The sequence below is a fragment of the Populus alba genome, chromosome 10, assembly GCF_005239225.2.
Source record: "Populus alba chromosome 10, ASM523922v2, whole genome shotgun sequence".
NCBI classification, from domain to species: Eukaryota; Viridiplantae; Streptophyta; class Magnoliopsida; order Malpighiales; family Salicaceae; genus Populus; species Populus alba.
In genome coordinates, this window is record NC_133293.1 from 11678669 (window position 1) to 11699550 (window position 20882).

Here is a 20882-nt window from a genome sequence, read left to right on the forward strand (position 1 = left end):
ATAACCGAAGGGCCCATGTAAGAAAACAAAAGATAACTGATTATCTGTCCATCACTTTTAGACTCTTACTGGAAACTTTGCAACGTCAGCAAGCCCGGCCCATTATCACTCTCGTTATCTGTCCATCACTTTTAGACCTTCGGCTCAAAACAACATAAAAAGTGGCATCCACGCACCGAACGATGAAACGTACCTCCTCTGCTGTTTTTTTTCGCTGTTTTTATTTGTTTAACCGTAGGATATTATCGAACCAATTTTTGAGTATTAAGAGAGTAAAAAAAAAAAAATTAATCGTGATTTAGTGTCTTTTTGTTATTGTAATGTATAATATAATTAAATATATATATATATATATATATATTATTAACATATTAAAAGTATAAAATAAAACACTAATTTAAATATTAATTTAATAATTTTTCAAATTAAAAAATGTTGGAAACACAGTGTAAATTATGTTTTTTAAAAATATTATTTTTTTTAATAATTTTTTTTATATTTTCAAGTTGTTTTGATGTGTTAATATCAAAAAATAATTTTTTTAAAAATAAAAAAATTTTATTTAATATAATTTTTGATGTAAAAAGTACTTTCATCTATCACCACTTTTACAATTACAAACATCCTTAAATATAATTTTAAAAATATAAAAAATCAGAAATCACTACCCCACCTTATGTTCTTAATAAGCAGCTATTCACACCTGTGGATTCCAAGAATGTATTTTGCAGTGGTCATTCGGACTTACGCTGCCGTTTGATCAAACGACAATCAAACAAAAAGGTGACAAAGTTAAAACGATTCAAATCAAATCAAACCCCATAGAAGGGGGGGAGGGTCCCACCATGAATCAACCCTTCATCTTCGATCCTAATGATGGGCCCCGCCAGGATGCCAAAGAATGGATCGGCCAGCAAATGGGCCCAGCAGAAAAACAAATAAAGTGGCGAAGACAGCTGATTTGACCCCCAGTGACAACGGTGAAGGATGTGTAAGAAAAAAGTAGCGCAAAGGGGAAACGGTTGGTAACAACAGACATCAGAGGAAGAGGTGAAATTGAAAAGGAAGGAAAAGCTGGGATTTGAATTGTGTCGCTAAGCATGGGTTTGTTCTTCTTTTATCATTCCCTATCGCACAAACATTTTTGCTTTACATGCACAGAACAAGAGCAACATGATATCATATCATAACCTTCGCCATTATTGGGTTTTGGCCCACCCAGCATCATTAACCCTTCCACATATACAAAAACCAGGAAAAATGATGCAAAAGGGCGACCCCATTTCCCGTATCCCAAGAAACGCCACTTTTTCTCTTGCTTCAAGTTGACTGCCTGCTGCTTCCAAGATCAAGCTGCTGCTTGAATAATTCTTTCTCTTTTTTCTACAACCACTGCATAAATAAATAGCACCAATTCGCATCATTTTAGTGTACGGGTGGTTCCTTAAGATACGAGGCCGCCACCACCCCATATGAAATGATATGTCAAAATTATTAGATCGGAGACAAAAACACGGGCTGCTGCTGAGCTAAACTCACTCCAATTCCATGGCTTATTACCATAGTAGTAGTAGTAGTAACCTCTCTTCCCTAGGCTGGGATCTTCAAAACCTTGGAGTTCTCAACGCAGACATGTCTTTAGGTACACCAAAGCTTCATTTTAATTTTCTTTCTTTATAGTTTATGCTACTACTGTTTTTGTCCTTCAATGCTTATCTTTGATAATCTAAAACCCGCTGATGATATGAACGTATTTATTTTACAGCCATGGATAGAAGAACTTCGCCGTTTTTCTCTTCTCTAGAGTCTGATTTCTCGACCGGGTACTTAGAGGATGCTTTGCTTGAATTTAATGAGCGATCCAAACGAAGACGCTTGCTGCTGTTCTCTACTGAGCATGATCATGGCCATGTTCAATACGAAAAATCAAATGACCCACCCGAGGTACTTAATTTCGAAATCTTTATTTGTTTATGATGTATAATTTGCTTGGTATCTTGTTTAGCTGATAATGATTGGTTTTTAATTAATGTTCTACGTGCAGAGCAACTGGAATGAAGAAAAATTTGACGACTGGGAATTAATGTCAGAGAATTTTAGTTGCTTGAGCCACATTACTGGTATTCGTGGAACTTCAGGTGCATACTTGCCTAGCTTTTTGTACAGGGATCAATAATTCTAAGTATCCTAATTAATTGTTATGAGGGATTTAACTTGTTTCTCTTCACTAATATTGTAGATGAGCCCATGACCACGTCGATGAGCAATACTAGCGAGGAAGCAAATGTCATATCGGAAATAAAAACACCAGAAGAGGAAATATCAGCCCCTGAAACTCTTGATTATTCATCATCATCTTCTTACAAAGATTTGGCTGGCACAAACTCCATTTTTGAAAAAGACAACATCCCTCCCTCTTCTGGTACCCTTGTCTCTCTCTCTCTCTCTCTCTCTCTCTCTGTCTCTGTCTCTCTCTCTCTCCCTCACACACACACACCCACAATCAGCCTTTTCTTTCTTTTGTACGTTAATGATGCATCGTCGGTTTCTTCTTCTTCCTTTTCTTCTTTTGTTTTTTTTTGGTTTTAGGGTGGTTGGGTATCCTCAGGATATATTTTGTATACACCGAGTTTAAGTCCACCTCTCCTGATCAGTGTTCTTTACTTTTCAAAAATTATGATTGAGTAATAAGTCCATTGGTCACACATCGATTATAATTTATGCCTAATATTATGGTTAGCTTCTTATTGTTATTAGTGCTTTGTGCTTTAGATGATGACGGGGAGAAGAGAAAGAGGAGGGTGGGAACAAGGGTGGTGTATCCATTTGCACTAGTGAAGCCAGGAGGTCTAGAAGGGGACATGACCATAAACGATATCAATGAGAGGATCTTAATGCCACCGACAAGGCCGGTAAGACATCCGGTAGGGGATTTTGCGTGTAAGCCATGCGTATCTGCTGATGGCCCCGGTCTTTCTGGGAAAGCTGTGGTGGCCCTTACCAGAGTCCACACGCAAGGGAGAGGCACAATCACTATTATTAGAACCAAAGGTTGAAAAATACTGGTGGCTGGCACTGCTGCTCATTTCTGTGCTTAGTTCATGCGTTGTCCGTTTGAATTGTATAGAAAGTGATATGCTTGTAAAATGGTTTCCTTTTACAGAGTTATAGTCAGTTGTTTTATGTCCTTTGGCAGGAAGGCAGTGTTAGTGCTTGAATACTGTGCTAAACCACCAACAACACAGCATTTTTCTGGTCTGAACTCCGATGGAAGTGTGTAGGGAAAAAAATAAGAGAGAGAAAAAGGTTAAAGTCATATCCAAAACCGAGAGTGGCAATCTTGTCTGACAGAGACACTCGGGCAATGCATTTTTCCATTCCTATCTTGCATGGTCTGCTGCCATGATTGTTCGGGAGTCAGACGAAGAACTGCAAGCAAAATCAAATGAAGAGCTAAAAATAAAAACTGATTTTTTATTTTTGTTTCCTCTTAGAATTAAAGTAAAATCAAACTACAGTTAGGAGAACATTTGTTTAAGATATTGTGTCTATATTTAAAGCCAAGCAAAAGCACAACTTATTTGGTTTTCTCAAAACATAGTTTATTGTGTATAGAAGACCTATATATATTTGAAAAAAAACACAGATTTATGAAAAGCAGCTTTCAACTACTTTTCGCAAACCTGCAGATGATGCATTCAGTGGAGAGTTTCACTCTCCACTTAGCGTTCACAGTGGAGTTCAACTCTATTGTTCACGTGAACAATAGTGTACGATTCTAGCCGAATTGGATCTGATCCAAAACTAAATGTATTGAACCAGGTTCAACCATGTAAAAAAAAATTAAATTAAAATTTTTATTTTTAATTGTTTTTTGATAATGTATCATTTGCAGAATTAATCGCAATCTCAATTTTGTTCCTTATTATATTTTACCTGATGTTGTTGCGCGCCTAAAAAACTAAAGAAACTATAGTATTTGTCGGATACATTTCATACATGATAGATGTATTTCATACGTGATGGAATTATAGATAGCTTAATTGAACAATAACAAGTATTTCATATAAAATATTATTTATTTCATGATGTAATAACAATAGTTAAATCTATAATATTTAAATTCAAAACTATATACACACATATAACTTCAATTTCAAAAAATAATTTTTCTGGTCTGAACTCCGATGGAAGTGTGTAGGGAAAAAAATAAGAGAGAGAAAAAGGTAAAAGTCATATCCAAAACCGAGAGTGGCAATCTTGTCTGACAGAGACACTCGGGCAATGCATTTTTCCATTCCTATCTTGCATGGTCTGCTGCCATGATTGTTCGGGAGTCAGACGAAGAACTGCAAGCAAAATCAAATGAAGAGCTAAAAATAAAAACTGATTTTTTATTTTTTTCCTCTTAGAATTAAAGTAAAATCAAACTATAGTTAGGAGAACATTTGTTTAAGAGATTGTTTCTATATTTAAAGCCAAGCAAAAGCACAACTTCTTTGGTTTCCTCAAAACATAGTTTACTTTGTATAGGGACCTACATATATTTGAAAAAAAACACATGTTTATAGAAAACAGCACTCAATTATGTTTTCCAAACTTGCGGATGATGCATTTAGTGGAGAGTGAAGCGTTCACAGTGGAGTTCAATTCTACTGTTCACGTCAATAATGGTATACAATTCCAACCGAATCGGGTCTGATTTAAAGCTAAATGCATTAAACTAGGTTCAACCTTGTAAAAAAAATTTAATTCCAACCGAATCGCTTAAAAAACTAAAAAAACTGTAGTATTTGTTGGATGCATTTCATACATGATAGATGTATTTCATACATGATGGAATTATAGATAGGTTAATTGAACAATAACAAGTATTTTATATAAAGTATAATTTATTTCATGATGTAATAACAAACAATATTTAAATTCAAAACTATGCGCGCGCACACACACATATAACTTCAATTTGAAAAACAATTTTTTAACTAGATACATTAAACTATTTTTTGTTCAACCTTAAATTCAACCACAGTTTTAACCAAATATATATAAATATTAAACCAACCTTAACTAAACATATTTTTTTATAAAATATTTTTTGTTTCAAACCACAACTACAAAAACTACCACAAGACCAAATATATTTGATCAATTGTCATTGGAACCATTATATTTAAATAAAATTCACCTATTAAATTAATTTGATTTCCGATATTCATTATATCCAGTGGCGAAGACAAGAGGTTGGCAAGAACCCAGTTCTTGTAAAAAAATGTTTTTTCTAACCTCTCTTAGTAAGGTTTATGATTTTAGTCTTAATTTTTCTAGAATAATTTTTCTAATCTGAACCTCTTTAATTTTATTTTATTTTTACTCTGCCCCTTATTATACCAATGTTCAAAACACCAGCATGAAGGAGAAAGAGGGAGGAGCAGTAAGATTGAGAATTAAGTACTCTACCAGTATTTTCCATTTTCTTTTCTAATGAGGGGAGCACCTTCCTAGCTAGTGATCTCTTACAACTTCATCACGGGCAGCCAAACACAACTTAATCATTTATTATTGACTACAGATTTCCAAACCAGACTTCTTTGTCCTATTATTATTGAAATAATATAGCCGTATATAAATTTCAAATTCAATAAACTTTAGCTTGAAATGATATATTAAAATAAAATATATATAAATCAAATCATAACTTCACGAGTTCTGGGATAGTAATGTGGGTTGAGGAAGAGATAGTAGTTTATAAAATTCATGGAGTAATTCAATCATTGGTCAAATATTATGGTGGTTGTCAGCTAAATTCTTAATGCGCTATCATGTCTTCTTTCTACCTAGGTCAACACCCACCATGTTCAAAAATCACAAATGCCAGTACAATACGCAACACGCGGGGCCCTATACATGACCTAACTGTCCCAGTCACCCTCGCCACTGTTTCTAACCTAGATCACGACCTTTGGATCCCTCTGACCTCTCAGCTTCGGAATGTGTCAAAGATTTGAGTGGTGGCGATTCAAGGCAGACGAACACAGCTAGCAGGGGACCTTTCGCAGACGGACGGCAAAAGTCCCACCTACGTGGTTGAAACTTAGTGAGGTGTGACAAGGAATTAATGTCGATTAGGGTTTTTTCCCTCTTTTCTGCAGCCATGATTACTGTTGCTTAGGTGAAGAAGCTTTTGACCTTTATAGGCATGTTTGTTTTTATTGCAAATCAATCTGATGGGTAGACCCCAGCTAGATGCCTGCTAATCGTCTGTCTGGTTTAAATTTCAAACCTTTTTTATTTTATACTCGGCCAATGAAGCAACAATCTCTTCGGCAGTATATAATGCTTCAATATTAAAATGGTAAAAAGTTATTGCAGCTTCTGGATTGTCGATATGATAAAGGAAAAGGCATGAATCAGAATTTCATCACCCCACAATCCTGTTATAATGTTATTTATTCTTCAGCCAACGCTATATATTCAGGATATAAGTCTTTTTACATATATCTTTTTAAATCCAGGCTAAGATTATATAATTTCTTAGCCATGTTTTGAGCAAACAACTTACAATAAAACTAATAATTTTACGAAGATTAAACTCAAATTCTAGAATATAATAGGAAGTATGTTATTCACATCTCGCACTAAACGTACAAGAATAATTTTCTCGTAACATGATAAAAACAAAAAAAAAAAAAGTAGTTCAAAGCATAGAGAATTATTTTCTTTTTTTCCTCTTTATTTTATCTTTGAAAAAGAAGAAGAACCTGGGTATACGTGAGAATATTTTCTGCTTTTGCCTTTTCTTTCGAATCCCAAACGAAGAGAATTTGATTATTTTTTTATGATTTTAGTATAGGAATTGGATTCACCCATGAAAATACTTTCAGGAAATAATATATATTTTAATCAATCACCTCATGCTACTTTATATCGACCAATGATGTCAAAATGGCCTGCATATGATGTCAGATCAATGTTGGAGTCACTATGTGCTAATTTGGATCCTAACTACGTACCACCTGCTCCCTTGAGCTCGAGGGGCCACTTGAGTGTTTTCCACCTAGGCCCAAGTACAATAGAGTAAGGATAAAAAGCTCAACAACTGGGCTCTGTTTCAGGACCATGTAATCTCTTGATTATAGTTTCGGAATTTGGTTTGGTTAGTCATCTGCTCATATTGAATCACATCAAGTTAAAAAATTATATATATAAAAGAATTTGATGTGATTTGACAGGTTGACTCGGTAAAAATTTTAATTGCAACATGTTAAATTTTTTTTTTTTACTAAAACAACTTCGTTTCGATTAAAAAAAAAAAATTAAACCGAGCAACCCGGTGACCTGGTCAAAATTTGTAACCCGAGCTTTAGAACCGAGTCTAAAAACTATATTCTGGACAACTTCCACGCACACCCGAGTTTTTTTATATTTAATTTCCACTCATACAATTTCTCCTCGAGATATAAACGTTACATCTTGTATAAAATTAAGGTAAAATTATGGACTCAATTTCTTTTCATGTATTTAATAAAGTTCATGGTTGCATGATTTATTGTATTTTTTCATATATTTAAAGTTATGAAATTTCTTTCATCTTGTATAAAATTAAGGTCTTGTGGGTAGATTTGAAATAAAGTAAAACCATGGAGTCAGTTTCCTTTCATTTATTGCACGATTTATTGTATTTTTTCTCTTTGTTGAAAAATCCAGAGCAGAAAACGCTGCAGGGTTCCATTGAGACTCTTTTATTCTGACTTCTATTTACTCCATAATCTGATTAGCAAAGTAAATGTATACTATCAACACTTGGGCATTGGATTAATTTCTTCTTCTTCTTCTTCTTCTTCATGTTTTTGCCCCCTTCAAGACCGTGCACGTGATGGATAAAGGCGATTCTGATTAATTTAATCCTCTTTAAAAAATCCCAGAAATCCAGAATCAAACTCTATGACGACGAAAGAACTTTCTAATTAATTTTCACCTTTTTCTATTTAATTATAAGCATTTGATTTCCCAATCATTGGTCCCACGTGCCAACCAACGTGGCTTCATGGGATTTTAAACACTCCCGCCGGAAACAGAGTCTGCTGCTAAGTTCGGACTGTAAATCAACGCAACAAATCGTTGAAGAGAAATTCAAAAAGAAAAATATTGTCATGAAAGAAAGATCAGCGTTACAAGTTACAAGCCGAGAGAGAAAAATTGCACAGTCTTCACTGTTCAGAGTATCCCTTGATAAGAAACAAGACTACTTGTTCAGAAGAACCTAACTGATTTTAAAAAAGACTCGTCGCAGCTATCTAGTACCTAGACATCAAAAAACAAAATGAAAGAAAGGCCTACAGCAACCAAGTTGGAGAAACGAGCCTCGTGAAAATCCAAGAAATAACGAGAACATGGTGACGTCAATTAGAAAGAAACCCTTGCTGGTAATGAATGGGAGATCATGCTCTTATTTCCAAAACAGAGTCCAAAGATTTTCTTTAAGGAGTTCTTCATAACTTGGCCTCGTTTAGGGACATAACGAGGAGCCATAGATGGTGAATGTGGTGCAGCCATGTCGAACTGCAGTTTCCAATTCTTTTCCTCTTTTTTTGGGTGGTGGCTGGCTGCTGGCTGCTATATATCAATGGCGATGGATGTTTAGGGCACAGTTGTTGGGCACTTGTTGGGAAGCTAAGGGAGAAAACTGACCTGAAGTTTAAATATGAAGTAAACCGAGCTGGGAACGAGAAAGAAAGCCTTGCATGGGATTATAGCGGAGATTGTAAAAGAGACTCGAACTTGAAAAGATCAAAAACAGAAGCCCAGGCAGTGTTAAACCCTGTTTATGTTCTTGAGCACAGATATATCATCTCATCGCACATATCACTCTTTTATATGCAGTCTATCTTGGTTTTGAACAGGTCCTCCGCTCGGCTTTTTCACACGCTGTGGCGTTGAAGGTCTTCCTGGCGCCTGAAGACACCTTCTCTTTTCAAGTACCACAAGTACGGACCGTTGGACTTTTTCTATCCTCTCCCGCTAATGGTTTGACTGTAATTGTTTCTTAAAAGGTTTTTTTTTTTAATAATGTATTAAAATATTTATTTTATTTTTAATTTTAATATTAACATATTAAAAAATTTATAAATATCAAAAAAAATATTAATTTAAAAAAAATACTAAAAGAGACGGTTGGTTTTGGTCAATGGCCTTGAAGGAACTTTTTTTCCTTGGTTAATCTCCATACTATGAAAAATTGCTTAATCATGTCCCTCTGACTAGTGAGGAGTTAATCGAGCCCCTCTCCATCAGCAATTTGCTTAATACTTGTCGCACCCGACATCGCCGCGGCTCTAAAAAATAATTCTTCAAATGAATTATGGAAAAAGAATAGATTTCTGGTATCGTGTTCTTTTAGGGAAAAAAATGTCTTGTTTGAGGAGTCGCCACCTAGTATTATGGTCACTAGGAACCCTAACTGGTCAACAGAGATTCTATGACTCGGGATTGGTTACGTAAAAGGAAAGATATTATCACCCCTTAAACGTTCTGCCTAAGGCAGACTGCATTGTTGATTTTGTCTTAAATTGCTAAATATTTATTAATTTATGCTGTGATGATTTGTTTATAATATTCCTGACTCTGGCGTCAGTGAATATTCGAGCTCGAATAATTCCAACTCTGGCGTTGGTAAAAATTCGTAACTACGACACTTAAATCAATATATTTTTTATTCCATACTCTAAAGTCAGTAAATAAATAAATAAAAATAAATTTATTTTTACGCAAGCACACATTTTTTTATTTTTTTTAGCTAAACAAAATAAAAATACAACGAATAAAAATAATATAAAATTTAAATCGGTATTTTTATTCCTGACTCTGGCGTCAGTGAATAAACCAATAAATTTACATTATTTTTATTCATGCATAAACATTTTTTTATTTTTTTCCTTTTTTCCTTTTTTTATTTTTTCTATTTTTTTTTTATTTTTTTGGGCTGGGCTGGGTCTGGCCCAGCCCAACACATGTTTTTTTTTGGGCCGGGCCCAGCTCAGTCATTTGGAAGACGACCAACATTTTTTGTTTTTTTGTTTTTTTTAGAAGTGGTCTCATTGTGATGGGTGACCTACCCAAGTAAAAAAAAGTAAATGAGGGCTCGAATGCACACTCAAAAAAATATGAGGGCTCAAAGGCACTCGAAAAGAAAATGAGTGCTCAAAGGCGCTCCAAGAAGAAAGTGAGTGCTCAAAGGCACTTGAAGGGGAAAACGAGTGCTCAGAGGCATTGGTGCTCAAAGGCACTTGAAGGGAAAAACGAGTGCTCAGAGGCACTTGAAGGGAAGCGAGTGCTCAGAGGCACTGGTGCTCAAAGGCACTTGAAGGGAAAAGCGAGTGCTCAGAGGCACTGGTGCTCAAAGGCACTTAAAGGGGAAGCGAGTGCTCAGAGGCACTGGTGCTCAAAGGCACTTGAAGGGAAAAACGAGTGCTCAAAGGCACTTGAAGGGTAAAACGAGTGCTCAGAGGCACTCGTGCTCAGAGGCACTTAAAGGGTAAAGCGAGTGCTCAGAGGCACTAGTGCTCAGAGGCACTTAAAGGGGAATCGAGTGCTCAGAGGCATTTGTTCTCAAAGGCACTTGAAAGGAAAAGCGAGTGCTCAGAGGCACTAGTGCTCAAAGGCACTTGAAGGGCAAAGCGAGTGCTCAGAAGCACTGGTGCTCAAAGGCACTTGAAAGGAAAAGCGAGTGCTCAGAGGCACTGGTGCTCAAAGGCACTTGAAGGGTAAAGCGAGTGCTCAGAGGCACTTAAAGGGTAAAGCGAGTGCTCAGAGGCACTAGTGCTCAAAGGCACTTGAAGGGGAAAGCGAGTGCTCAGAAGCACTTGAAGGGTAAGTGAGGACTTAGAGGCGCTCGAAGAGGCAAACGAGTGCTCAAAGGCGCTCGAACAGAAAAGTGAGGGCTCAAAGGCACTCAAAGAGAAAAGCGAGGGCTCAGAGGCGCTCAAAAAGGAAGACAAGGGCTCAGAGGCACTCGCACAGAAAAGCAAGGGCTCAAAGGCGCTCGAAGAGGAAAGTGAGTGCTCAAAGGCACTCGAAGAGGAAAGCGAGGGCTCAGAGGCGCTCGAAAAGGAAGGCGAGTGCTTAAAGGCACTTGAAGGAGAAGACGAGTGATCAAAGGCACTTGAAGAAGAAAGTGAGGGCTCAAAGGCGCTCGAGAAGGAAGGTGAATGCTCAAAGGCATTTGAAAAGAAAAACGGGTGCTCAAAGGCACTCGAAGAGGAAGAAAAGCACGAAGATTTTTCAGATGGCCTATTTCTTATGGGCGGTCTTCCTATGTTGAACAATTCTCAAAAATGAAAAACATTTAACATCAATTTCGATCTTTGGCCATTTCAAGTTGGCCTTCCACTTGATGGATTCAGCCATAATTTTCTCATACAAAATTTGTGAAACTCATTGTCCAATGTCTCAAATTTTAGATGATATGCATGCATCTTTATCTGTTTTGAAATATAGGCCCCCATTTCTTCTTAGTCTTCTCGTTGCTTGACTGATGAGGACTTGCCATCTCTGATTTGGGTCATCTTTGTCGTTTGGCTTCTAGCCCACTTGAGTTGGCCCATGTAAGTCTATTTTCAAATTTGTTCACACAACTCAGCCTTTGTGGTGCCCATCGTGACCCACTTGCTTGCTAAAGATTTTTTTGACTCGTCAAATAATTTGAGAGGATCATTCATTATCCCTCGTCTCACTGCTAAAAACATTCGGTATCACTTGTTGAAAGGATCAAACTGTCTTTCATAAACCAAAATGCCCCTTTGTCTTGTTGTAAGGAATGATAGATTTTCCTTAAACACAATGTTGCCCCCTTGTACTGGTTATTGCCCTTAAGTTTGCTCTGTCAGCGACTTAGACAAATAATGGTTTTTAAAAGGCCATTCTCTCATTTCCAGTTTGGTGAAGGAATATGGGTCTAGAATGAATCTTGAAATCTTGATCTTGCATTTTGAAAACAAAAATTATTTCGATGTGAATCTAAAACAATTTGCTTTTAAAATCTTGCAACTCCTTGGTTATTTTCTTTCTCGGAAAAAAAGGTTATTTGCTCTTGTGTTTGACAATGAGATCTTCAGTCATGAGATGACCTTTTGTTTCAAAGTGAAGGGCTCGAGAAAAAAGCTCGAGGTTTTATATGAGAAAAACTTGTCTCTTTTTGAATATTTATTTTTATCAGCATGAATAATAATGAGTAGTTTATTCTTGATGTCATGAATCTTATGAAAAAGTGTTCTTTGCATTTTGAGAGCATTGTTTATTGTTCTAGGTTGCTTGCTTGCTTGATTAGAAAGGACTTCTATAGACACGTAACGTAGGCTGTGGTTTTTGGCTATGAAAGAAAAGGATTCATAAGGCTCAAAGAGTGTTTCAGGGTTTCAAAGACTGAGGATCACTATCAATAGTTTGACTCTTGATGTCATTCCTATTTTCTTTTGCCGCACTTCTTTGATTTGTTGCTTCTTCTTTTTTATTGCTTTGCTAGGGCATACTCCTTTTATCTTGGATGTCACTTTTTCTAGTGATTTGGGCATGCCCCCTAGCATTTGAGTTTCTTGAGCTTTTATGCCTTTTTGGCTTTCTCGCAGCTTTTTCTCTTTTCTCATTGAAATTTCATCTTGCCCCCTAGTGTGGGGTGTGATCCTAGTCGGGATTTTTTTCATGAAAGAAAATTATTCAGGCTCAAAAAAGGATCGCAAGGGATATACTTATTTCAGAACGTGAAAGGAATAACAAAGATGGCCTTTCCTCATTTCAAGCGCAAGCAGTTAAGATCAATAAACTTTGACCTCATCCAGTATGATGGTTTGGTCTTTGCAAAGATGCATTTCATGAGTCATGAGCAATGAGTTCACTACATACCATTATTCATACATTTAAAAACACACAATTCAAGAGTCATAGGGTAAGGGCGTTTATTCATTTCTTTTTTTTTTTTGGTTTATAATTTAGTTACCTCAATGATGGAGTTGCTTGATTCGATTATCATTCTATAAGTAGAATGTTAAAAATATCATTTTTGAAAGAACATCAAATTATTTTTTGAAATCAAAATACCAGATCAATTTTTCAAAACTCCAATAGGGAAATGGATTTTGGTACAAGAGATGAATTGCATTTATGAGATCACGCAAGGCTTCAAAGGTGTATTCGTGAGTTTTTATAAGAAAACTCTTTTAAAAAGATGAATATTGCTTGGTCGTGAACACGATTGAATGAGAAACTCATTATTTCATTGAAGCTTTGGAAAAGAAGTTTAACAACAAAGAACTTATGCCAACATGAATATTGGCATGATAACACATAAAAAGGCTAAACATTTAGCGATCATTCATTGGAATTTTCAGGAATCTTTCAATCATTCATTCTCCTTTACAAATGGCATCTCTTCAACACTTAGTTTCAGTCACATGTAGACCATTCTCGACCTATTATCACCATAGCTTTACCTTCAAAATAGTTGATTTCTGGGAGTCGGTGTGAAGGAATTAGCTATAGGAACGATAAGTGTCTTGGCAACCACCTTTAGTGAAACCGTTCTTCTTAGTCGGGTTAGCAATCTTACCTAACCCAATGGCTTGTTCAATCCTCTCAGCTATAATAACCAGGTCAGTGAAATGTTGTGCAGAGCTTCTAACCAAGTATTCAAAGTACGAAGCTTTAAATGTATTGGAAAATAAACTGATCATCTCTTTTTCCAACATGAGAGGATTAACTTGTGCAGCTACCTCGCTCCATCTCCGGGCATATTCTCTTATGGATTCCTTGTTGTTCTTCTCCATAGCTTGCAAGCTTAACCGATCAGGACCCACGTCTATATTGAACTTATATTGCCTCATGAAGGCATCAACTAAGTCCTTCCATTTTTTAACCTTGGTATTGTCCAACCGCATATACCAAGCGAGGGCAGCGTCACTCAAGCTGTCTTGAAAAAAATGAATCAGCAGTTTCTCATCATCAACCACCTCAGCTATTTTGTTGCAGTATGCTTTGAGATGAGTCATAGGGCATTGAGTTCCCGTATATTTGACAAATTCTGGCACTCTAAACTTTTTGGGAATGACAACGTTGGGCACCAAACACATATTGATAGCTTTCACCAGGTCACACAAATGGTTTCCCTCAACTGCCCTTATCCTCTTCTCTAGGGTAGTCCATTTTTCCCAATCTTCTTCTTTCACCATCTTGCCCTTTTGAGATTCTTTCTCGGTGGAATCAGTGGTAGATGAAATTCTTGAAGGGTATGCTGGCTGGAAATGCATAGCTTGTTGAAATTCAGATGACATCCTACTTGCCCCCAGATTATGTGGATCGAAATGAGTTACATGCATATCTTCAGGCTGAGCTATAAGTGTTGCTTTTCCTGATTTATCTCTTAAGGCTTGCTCGAGTAGACTAGTAAGTCTTACGACTTCTTCTTTAAGATTATCCACCTCTTTTTGATGTTGGGCTTCCAACTGGGCTCTTTCTTCATTTTCCATTTGTCTTTTTCTCGAACGAGTGTTATAAATGAGTTTCAATGGGGGACCTATATTTCAACCTACTAAATGTAAATCATGCAATTATGCAAAAATGCTAAAGTAATAATAAAAAAATGCGTATGAAATGTGAACTTGCCCTTCACGGGGTGACAACCTAATTGGAAGATCCTAATTACTGAGTGCATCAAGGGGTTGGTCATTATCTAGTTTCAAAGGGTCTCTCGCATGCTCAGTGATCGTCCATGAAAGGTCGATATGAGGCTTACAAGTAGTGTGAAGATAGAGGCCCTGAGTAATATCAGTTTGACATATCAACCACTTCCAAGTAAACAATCAAGCGACAGTTGGATGGTTTCACGAGTCTTATCCAGGCTAAAGCCATTGGGGTACCGTTACTTTCTCACTTATCCTAGGTTGCAAAGTGTGTGCTCTCAAAGTGATGTATGGCAACATAAACAAGGATGCATGCTAAAGCAGTAAATGCAGGAAAAATAAACAAATAAACACAACAAAAAACAAATAAATAAAAAAAAGCAATAATAAGACAAAAAGACAAAGCTTAATCGTAAGTCCCCAGTGGAGTCGCCATTCTGTCGCACCCGACATCGCGGCGGCCATAAAAAATAATTCTTCAAATGAATTATGGAAAAAGAATAGATTTCTGGTATCGTGTTCTTTTAGGGAAAAAATATCTTGTTTGAGGAGTCGCCACCTAGTATTATGGTCACTAGGAACCCTAACTGGTCAACAGAGATTCTATGACTCGGGATTGGTTACGTAAAAGAACAGAGATTCTATGACTGGTCACTAGGAACCCTAACTGGTCAACAGAGATTCTATGAGTCGCCACCTAGTATTATGGTCACTAGGAACCCTAACTGGTCAACAGAGATTCTATGACTCGGGATTGGTTACGTAAAAGGAAAGATATTATCACCCCTTAAACGTTCTGCCTAAGGCAGACTGCATTGTTGATTTTGTCTTAAATTGCTAAATATTTATTAATTTATGCTGTGATGATTTGTTTATAATATTCCTGACTCTGGCGTCAGTGAATATTCGAGCTCGAATAATTCCAACTCTGGCGTTGGTAAAAATTCGTAACTACGACAATTAAATCAATATATTTTTTATTCCCTACTCTAAAGTCAGTAAATAAATAAATAAAAATAAATTTATTTTTACGCATGCACACATTTTTTATTTTTTTTAGCTAAACAAAATAAAAATACAACGAATAAAAATAATATAAATTTAAATCGGTATTTTTATTCCTGACTCTGGCGCCAGTGAATAAACCAATAAATTTACATTATTTTTATTCATGCATAAACATTTTTTTATTTTTTTTCCTTTTTTTATTTTTTCTATGTTTTTTTTTATTTTTTTGGGCTGGGCTAGGTCTGGCCCAGCCCAGCACATGTTTTTTTTAGGCCGGGCCCAGCTCAGTCCAAAAGGGACTGGGCTAGGCCTGGCTGGTTTTAATCGGATGCACGCGTGAAGCAATTTCACGCGTGCATCAACTGTGCGAAGGTAATTAAATTACCTTCGCACAGTTCGTTCATTGTGCACAATTACAAAACCAGAACGAAGAGGGAATGAGAATGGCTTACCTGCTTCTGGAGATCGCGAGGAGGCTAGCAGCACAGTGATTTATCTCGTCTGTTATATGACCTTCCCCTTTCTGTTTTCCTCTTGTTTCGGTGACGATGAAGGTCACGGCTTGCTGTTGGGTTCTTCCTTCTCTGTTTTCCTTTTTCCCCCTTTGAGTTGTGTTTAGGAAGGAAAAAAAACTTTGGTCCCTGCTTTCGAACTCCCCTGCTCTGGACGATGATTACTATGCTAAGGATGCTGGAACCGGGGATTGGCTGGACCCAAGCTTTCTCGGGTTCGTTGCTTTGTTTTTGCTCTGGTTCTGTGACTCTCCGTCCCTGTTCTTCCCCCTTGTTTTGTTTGTGTTTTTTTTGTTTCTGTGATCCCCCCGATTTTGTGTTTCTCCCCCTTTTTTTGTCCCCCTTCCTTTTTTTTTTGTCTGGGTTTTAGCTTCTTCCTGAGACTTTTTCCTCGCGGTCTTTCTTTCGCCCCTATTTCTTCGTTCTTCCTCTGTTTTATAGAGTCTGATCGGTGGTAACGGACGGCATGTAGAGGGACGGTAACATTGAAATGTCAATAACTAAGGTGAGCGAATGATTACTGTCCATAACTGCTGGTAACGGTCCCTGGTTAAAGACGAAGAAGATGAATAGTGCTCTTTCAAACGACGCCGTTTTGGTATATGAGATGGCCATTTGCGTTTTGGCCCATGAACTTCCAAACATTTTATAATTAAGTCCCTGGTTTAAACTGTAATTGCCCCTGAATTTCGGCGCCTTTTACAAGTTAGTCCTTGGACTTTAATCGGCTGCAATTGTGCCCCCAATTAACCTCAAATTTTGCTATTTTTTCAATTAAGTCCTTGATTTCATTAATTTAATTAAATCCAAGTCCAATTAAGTTTCAAAACTTATCAATTCTCCAATTAAACCCTTAATTGGATTAATTAAATTAATTCCGAGCTTAATTAAGTCTCAAAACTTATTAATTCTCCAATTAAATCCTTGATTGGATTAATTAAATTAATTCCAAGCTTAATTAAATTAATTCCAAAGTTTAATTAAACCCCAAAACTTCCAATCATTTTGCCATTAACCCAAATTTTAATTCATTCTTCCTTTATTTCATTTTACTTATTTTTTCATCATTATTATTTTTCATCATCATTTTTTTTTAATCATTTTCAGTAAATAAAATAATAATAATAATTAAAATAAAATGGTCAAAAATTGGGTTACGACAATACTAATTCTTTCGTTAGTAACATCATAAACAAGAGAAGTGTTTGCACTGTCAATAATAGCATGACATATTTCTATCAATTTCGTTGACTCGCATTTTTTTCTCATTTTTGTTTCTTAATGGTTAAAAGCCACTTTCAAAATAAAATATAATGTGACATTATATTTTATTTTGATGAGGTGAGTGTCAGTTAAAGTCATCAATGATTCGAGGGTTCTCCATGGTTTAGCATGTAGATTCCTTTTGTCAGGAGACTGTCGAGCCCTGATAAAACAGCTGACATGGGCTTGTTATTCGAGTTCGAATGTCGAGCCCAGAAATGGCCTGTCCTTGACCATGGGCTTGTTATTTGGTGAAACAGCCGTCGGGCCTCCTTTTTTAGGCCTCAAACTCTCACCTACCTGCAGTAGCTTGGATTATGTAAACCTGGGCCATGCACCGATCCAACTTCGTGCCCAGTGAAGACTGTAGAAGACCAGCATTATGAAACCATAGATAATGGGCCTTTATGCCACTCGTAATTTTCTTTCTTTCTTTTTTCTTTTAAAAAAAATCACCAATAAAATATGTTAGGATGTCTGCCAAATCTTTTTTTGAATTATTTTAAAAGCATGTTTTTACATCGACCTAATTATTTATAAGAAAAATGGTAAATTATCCTAAATACTGGCTGTGAAATTTAAATTAAAAAAATGAAGAAAACCTTCCTAATTATCAAACTAGCTTCTTGAATTTCTTTTTCTACTGTGTAGTGTGAAAGTAAGAAGCAATCATTAAAACCCGATCCCGTCCTTGTTCAAAATTAAAGTGCATAATTTTTTCAAAATCTAATGAAACTTATCATGAGTTTAGATAGATCCTAGTCAAGAAGTCAATAAATGTTCATATAATACTGAAATCAATATTTGGGTGCATGATTGTATCTCAATGTACTCATGTAAAATAATTTTACTTTCACATCCATTAACCAACTGGAAAATGACGATTTCATTAATACCACGTCATAATGAGATGAAAGCCCGATTCGTTTATAAATATAAAAAAAAACACATATTTTTCAGAAGATAATTTAAAAAGGATTAAACTTATTATGTAGTTTAAGTAAGATAATATCTCCTGGGACCATGTTATATGTGAATATAGACACGCATCATTATTATTATTATTATTACATGTGGGGATGTCAATTATATATGACCACCCAAGTTTCTTGTTTTGGGGCTACGATAGTGCCATAAATCTCATATTAGTTAAGAGATGAGGTTTTTGGTCGCTCAAAAAATATTTTTTTTTAGATGTTTTTAAAAATGACAAAACTTATCATGTGGTTCTAGTAGGATAATATCTCTTAGGAGTCCTATCATGTACATGTGTATACACACATCATCCCTAAACGACATTAATACAATATAAGAATTTTAAATTAAGAGATGCCTTATTTCAAATCATCTATTAATAAATGATGATCACATAACAAAATAGTTATATTTTTTTGTAGAAAAAAAAGAGAGAAATTACACTAGCAAATTATTTTGTTTTAGTAGAATCTTAGTTATAACTCTTCTTACAACAAATAATAATAATTTTCATATAATTAAATAAAAAAAATTAAAAACACTTAAATCAAATATCTTAATCTGCTTTTATCATGTAACTTACTAATTTTATCTTTAGTCATCATTAACATCTTTTTTTGATAGTTATTGATGTCTTTAATCCTTGATATATTTTATTAAACATATGCATTACACTTCTAGTTTATAACAAAAGAAAAATCTTGTTGTTTCAAAACATGTAGGCAACTATAGCACCTTTTCTTTTATTTTAACCTTTTTTTACCGAGCTTGTGACCAGTGTGAGCCAATAGATTAGTTAACAAAGTACTAACAAATATAGTTAAATTACTGTAGTCACTCCTACAAACACTATTTATTATAACAATTTATTAATTTATTATTTTTATTTTTAAAAAAAAAGTCCTTAACAACCTTTTTTTTTATTTAGATTTGTTTTTAAAATTTCACTGGGCTGTTTTAGAAATTGTTTTTTGTAATTATTTTTCAATTTTTTTCCTATTAGGTTATATACCAGTTTCTTGAAATTAATTTTTCTTTTCTTTTCAATTTTAACCTTCAATATTAGATTTATTGGAAGTCCGATGTTATATTTTTTTTATTTGCTTTCTACATATTTATATTTATCTCATGATCTAAGTAGTGGGTTTAAAATGTTAACCCATGTTGTTTTTTGAATTTTTTTTCATTTTATTATTTAATATTGGGTTGGTTAATAAATGAATTTTTTTTATTTTTTGTTTATAAGATTGTGCCGATCTCAAGATATCACCCTTCAATAACTAAATATTTTTTTATTTAGTTTTTTTATTTATTTTTATATTTCAATATTAGATTATTTGAGAATTGAGATCCATAATTATTATTTTTAATTTGTTGTTTGTGGAGTTATTTTGGTCAATGAATTTATGTTAATTGATTTTTTTTTCAATTTCATCATTTAACACTAGGCTTTGTAATTGTTTTTTTATTTGTTTCCTAAGGGGCTATTTTGATCTCATTGTCCGGATTGCAAGTTTGACATATTAACTCATGTTGATTTAAATACTTTTTTCTTGTTATATATATATATATATATATAATTTTACCTTTCAACATTGTGTTGACTAATACTAACTTTCATAAATTATTTTGATATATTTTATATAAGGTTATTATAGTCTCATGATTTAGGTTGTAAATATTATAGGTTAACCTAAGTCAATATAAAATGTCGTAGTTTTAATATAAAAAAAAATCCAATATGTCGTAGTAATTAATAGTTAAAAAAATATATCATTCAATATATATTATATTTTAAATCTATAATTGTTTTTTTTTTAGAAAATTGTTAGTAATAAACGGAATAATAATCTAGTAAAAGCTAAAAGAAGGGATCAAAAACTTTGTTTTAAACATATTAACCTAATAAGCAAAGAATCCGTTTGTTTTTGTGTTTTAAAAATATTTATAAAAAAAAAATTTAAAAAAAATTATTTAATTTTTATTTTAAATTATTTTAATGTGTTGATATTAAAAATAATTTTTTAAAGATAAAAAAATATTATTTTAAAATAAAAAATATTTTTAAAAATAATTGTTATCTCACTAATAAACATTACCTAAATCTAATTGATGAATGTTAATGACAAGACATTGATTCTAATCCTGCCAAATCTCGTTTATTTATTTGAAATTTGGCACGATATCGGCGTGATGACAAACACCCCATTAGAACAAGGGAAAAAGAGTGGAATCAAAGTTAGTCAACCAGCCACTCTGAAGCCACACCACACCACAAAGAGCAACATTAAACTTTATTTTTAAAGTATATATATTTTTTTAAAAAATATTAATAAAATATTTTTTATTTTTAAAAAATTATTTTTAATATCAACATATTAAAATGATTTAAAAAAACTAAAAAAAAAAATATTAATTTAAAGTAAAAAAATTTAAAAAAAATATAGTTTTTTTA

General features: G+C 34.5%; 1 protein-coding gene across 1 annotated transcript; it reads left to right on the forward strand.

The window, feature by feature from the left end:
* Positions 1 to 1104: 1104 nt before the first annotated feature.
* LOC118046486 (uncharacterized) lies at positions 1105 to 3551 on the forward strand. Its single transcript, XM_035055415.2, has 6 exons — positions 1105 to 1642; positions 1766 to 1944; positions 2045 to 2138; positions 2240 to 2422; positions 2773 to 3051; positions 3197 to 3551. Exons 1-6 carry the CDS (start codon positions 1549 to 1551, stop codon positions 3208 to 3210), a joined length of 843 nt encoding a protein of 280 aa, XP_034911306.1. The 5' UTR covers positions 1105 to 1548; the 3' UTR covers positions 3211 to 3551.
* Positions 3552 to 20882: the final 17331 nt, after the last annotated feature.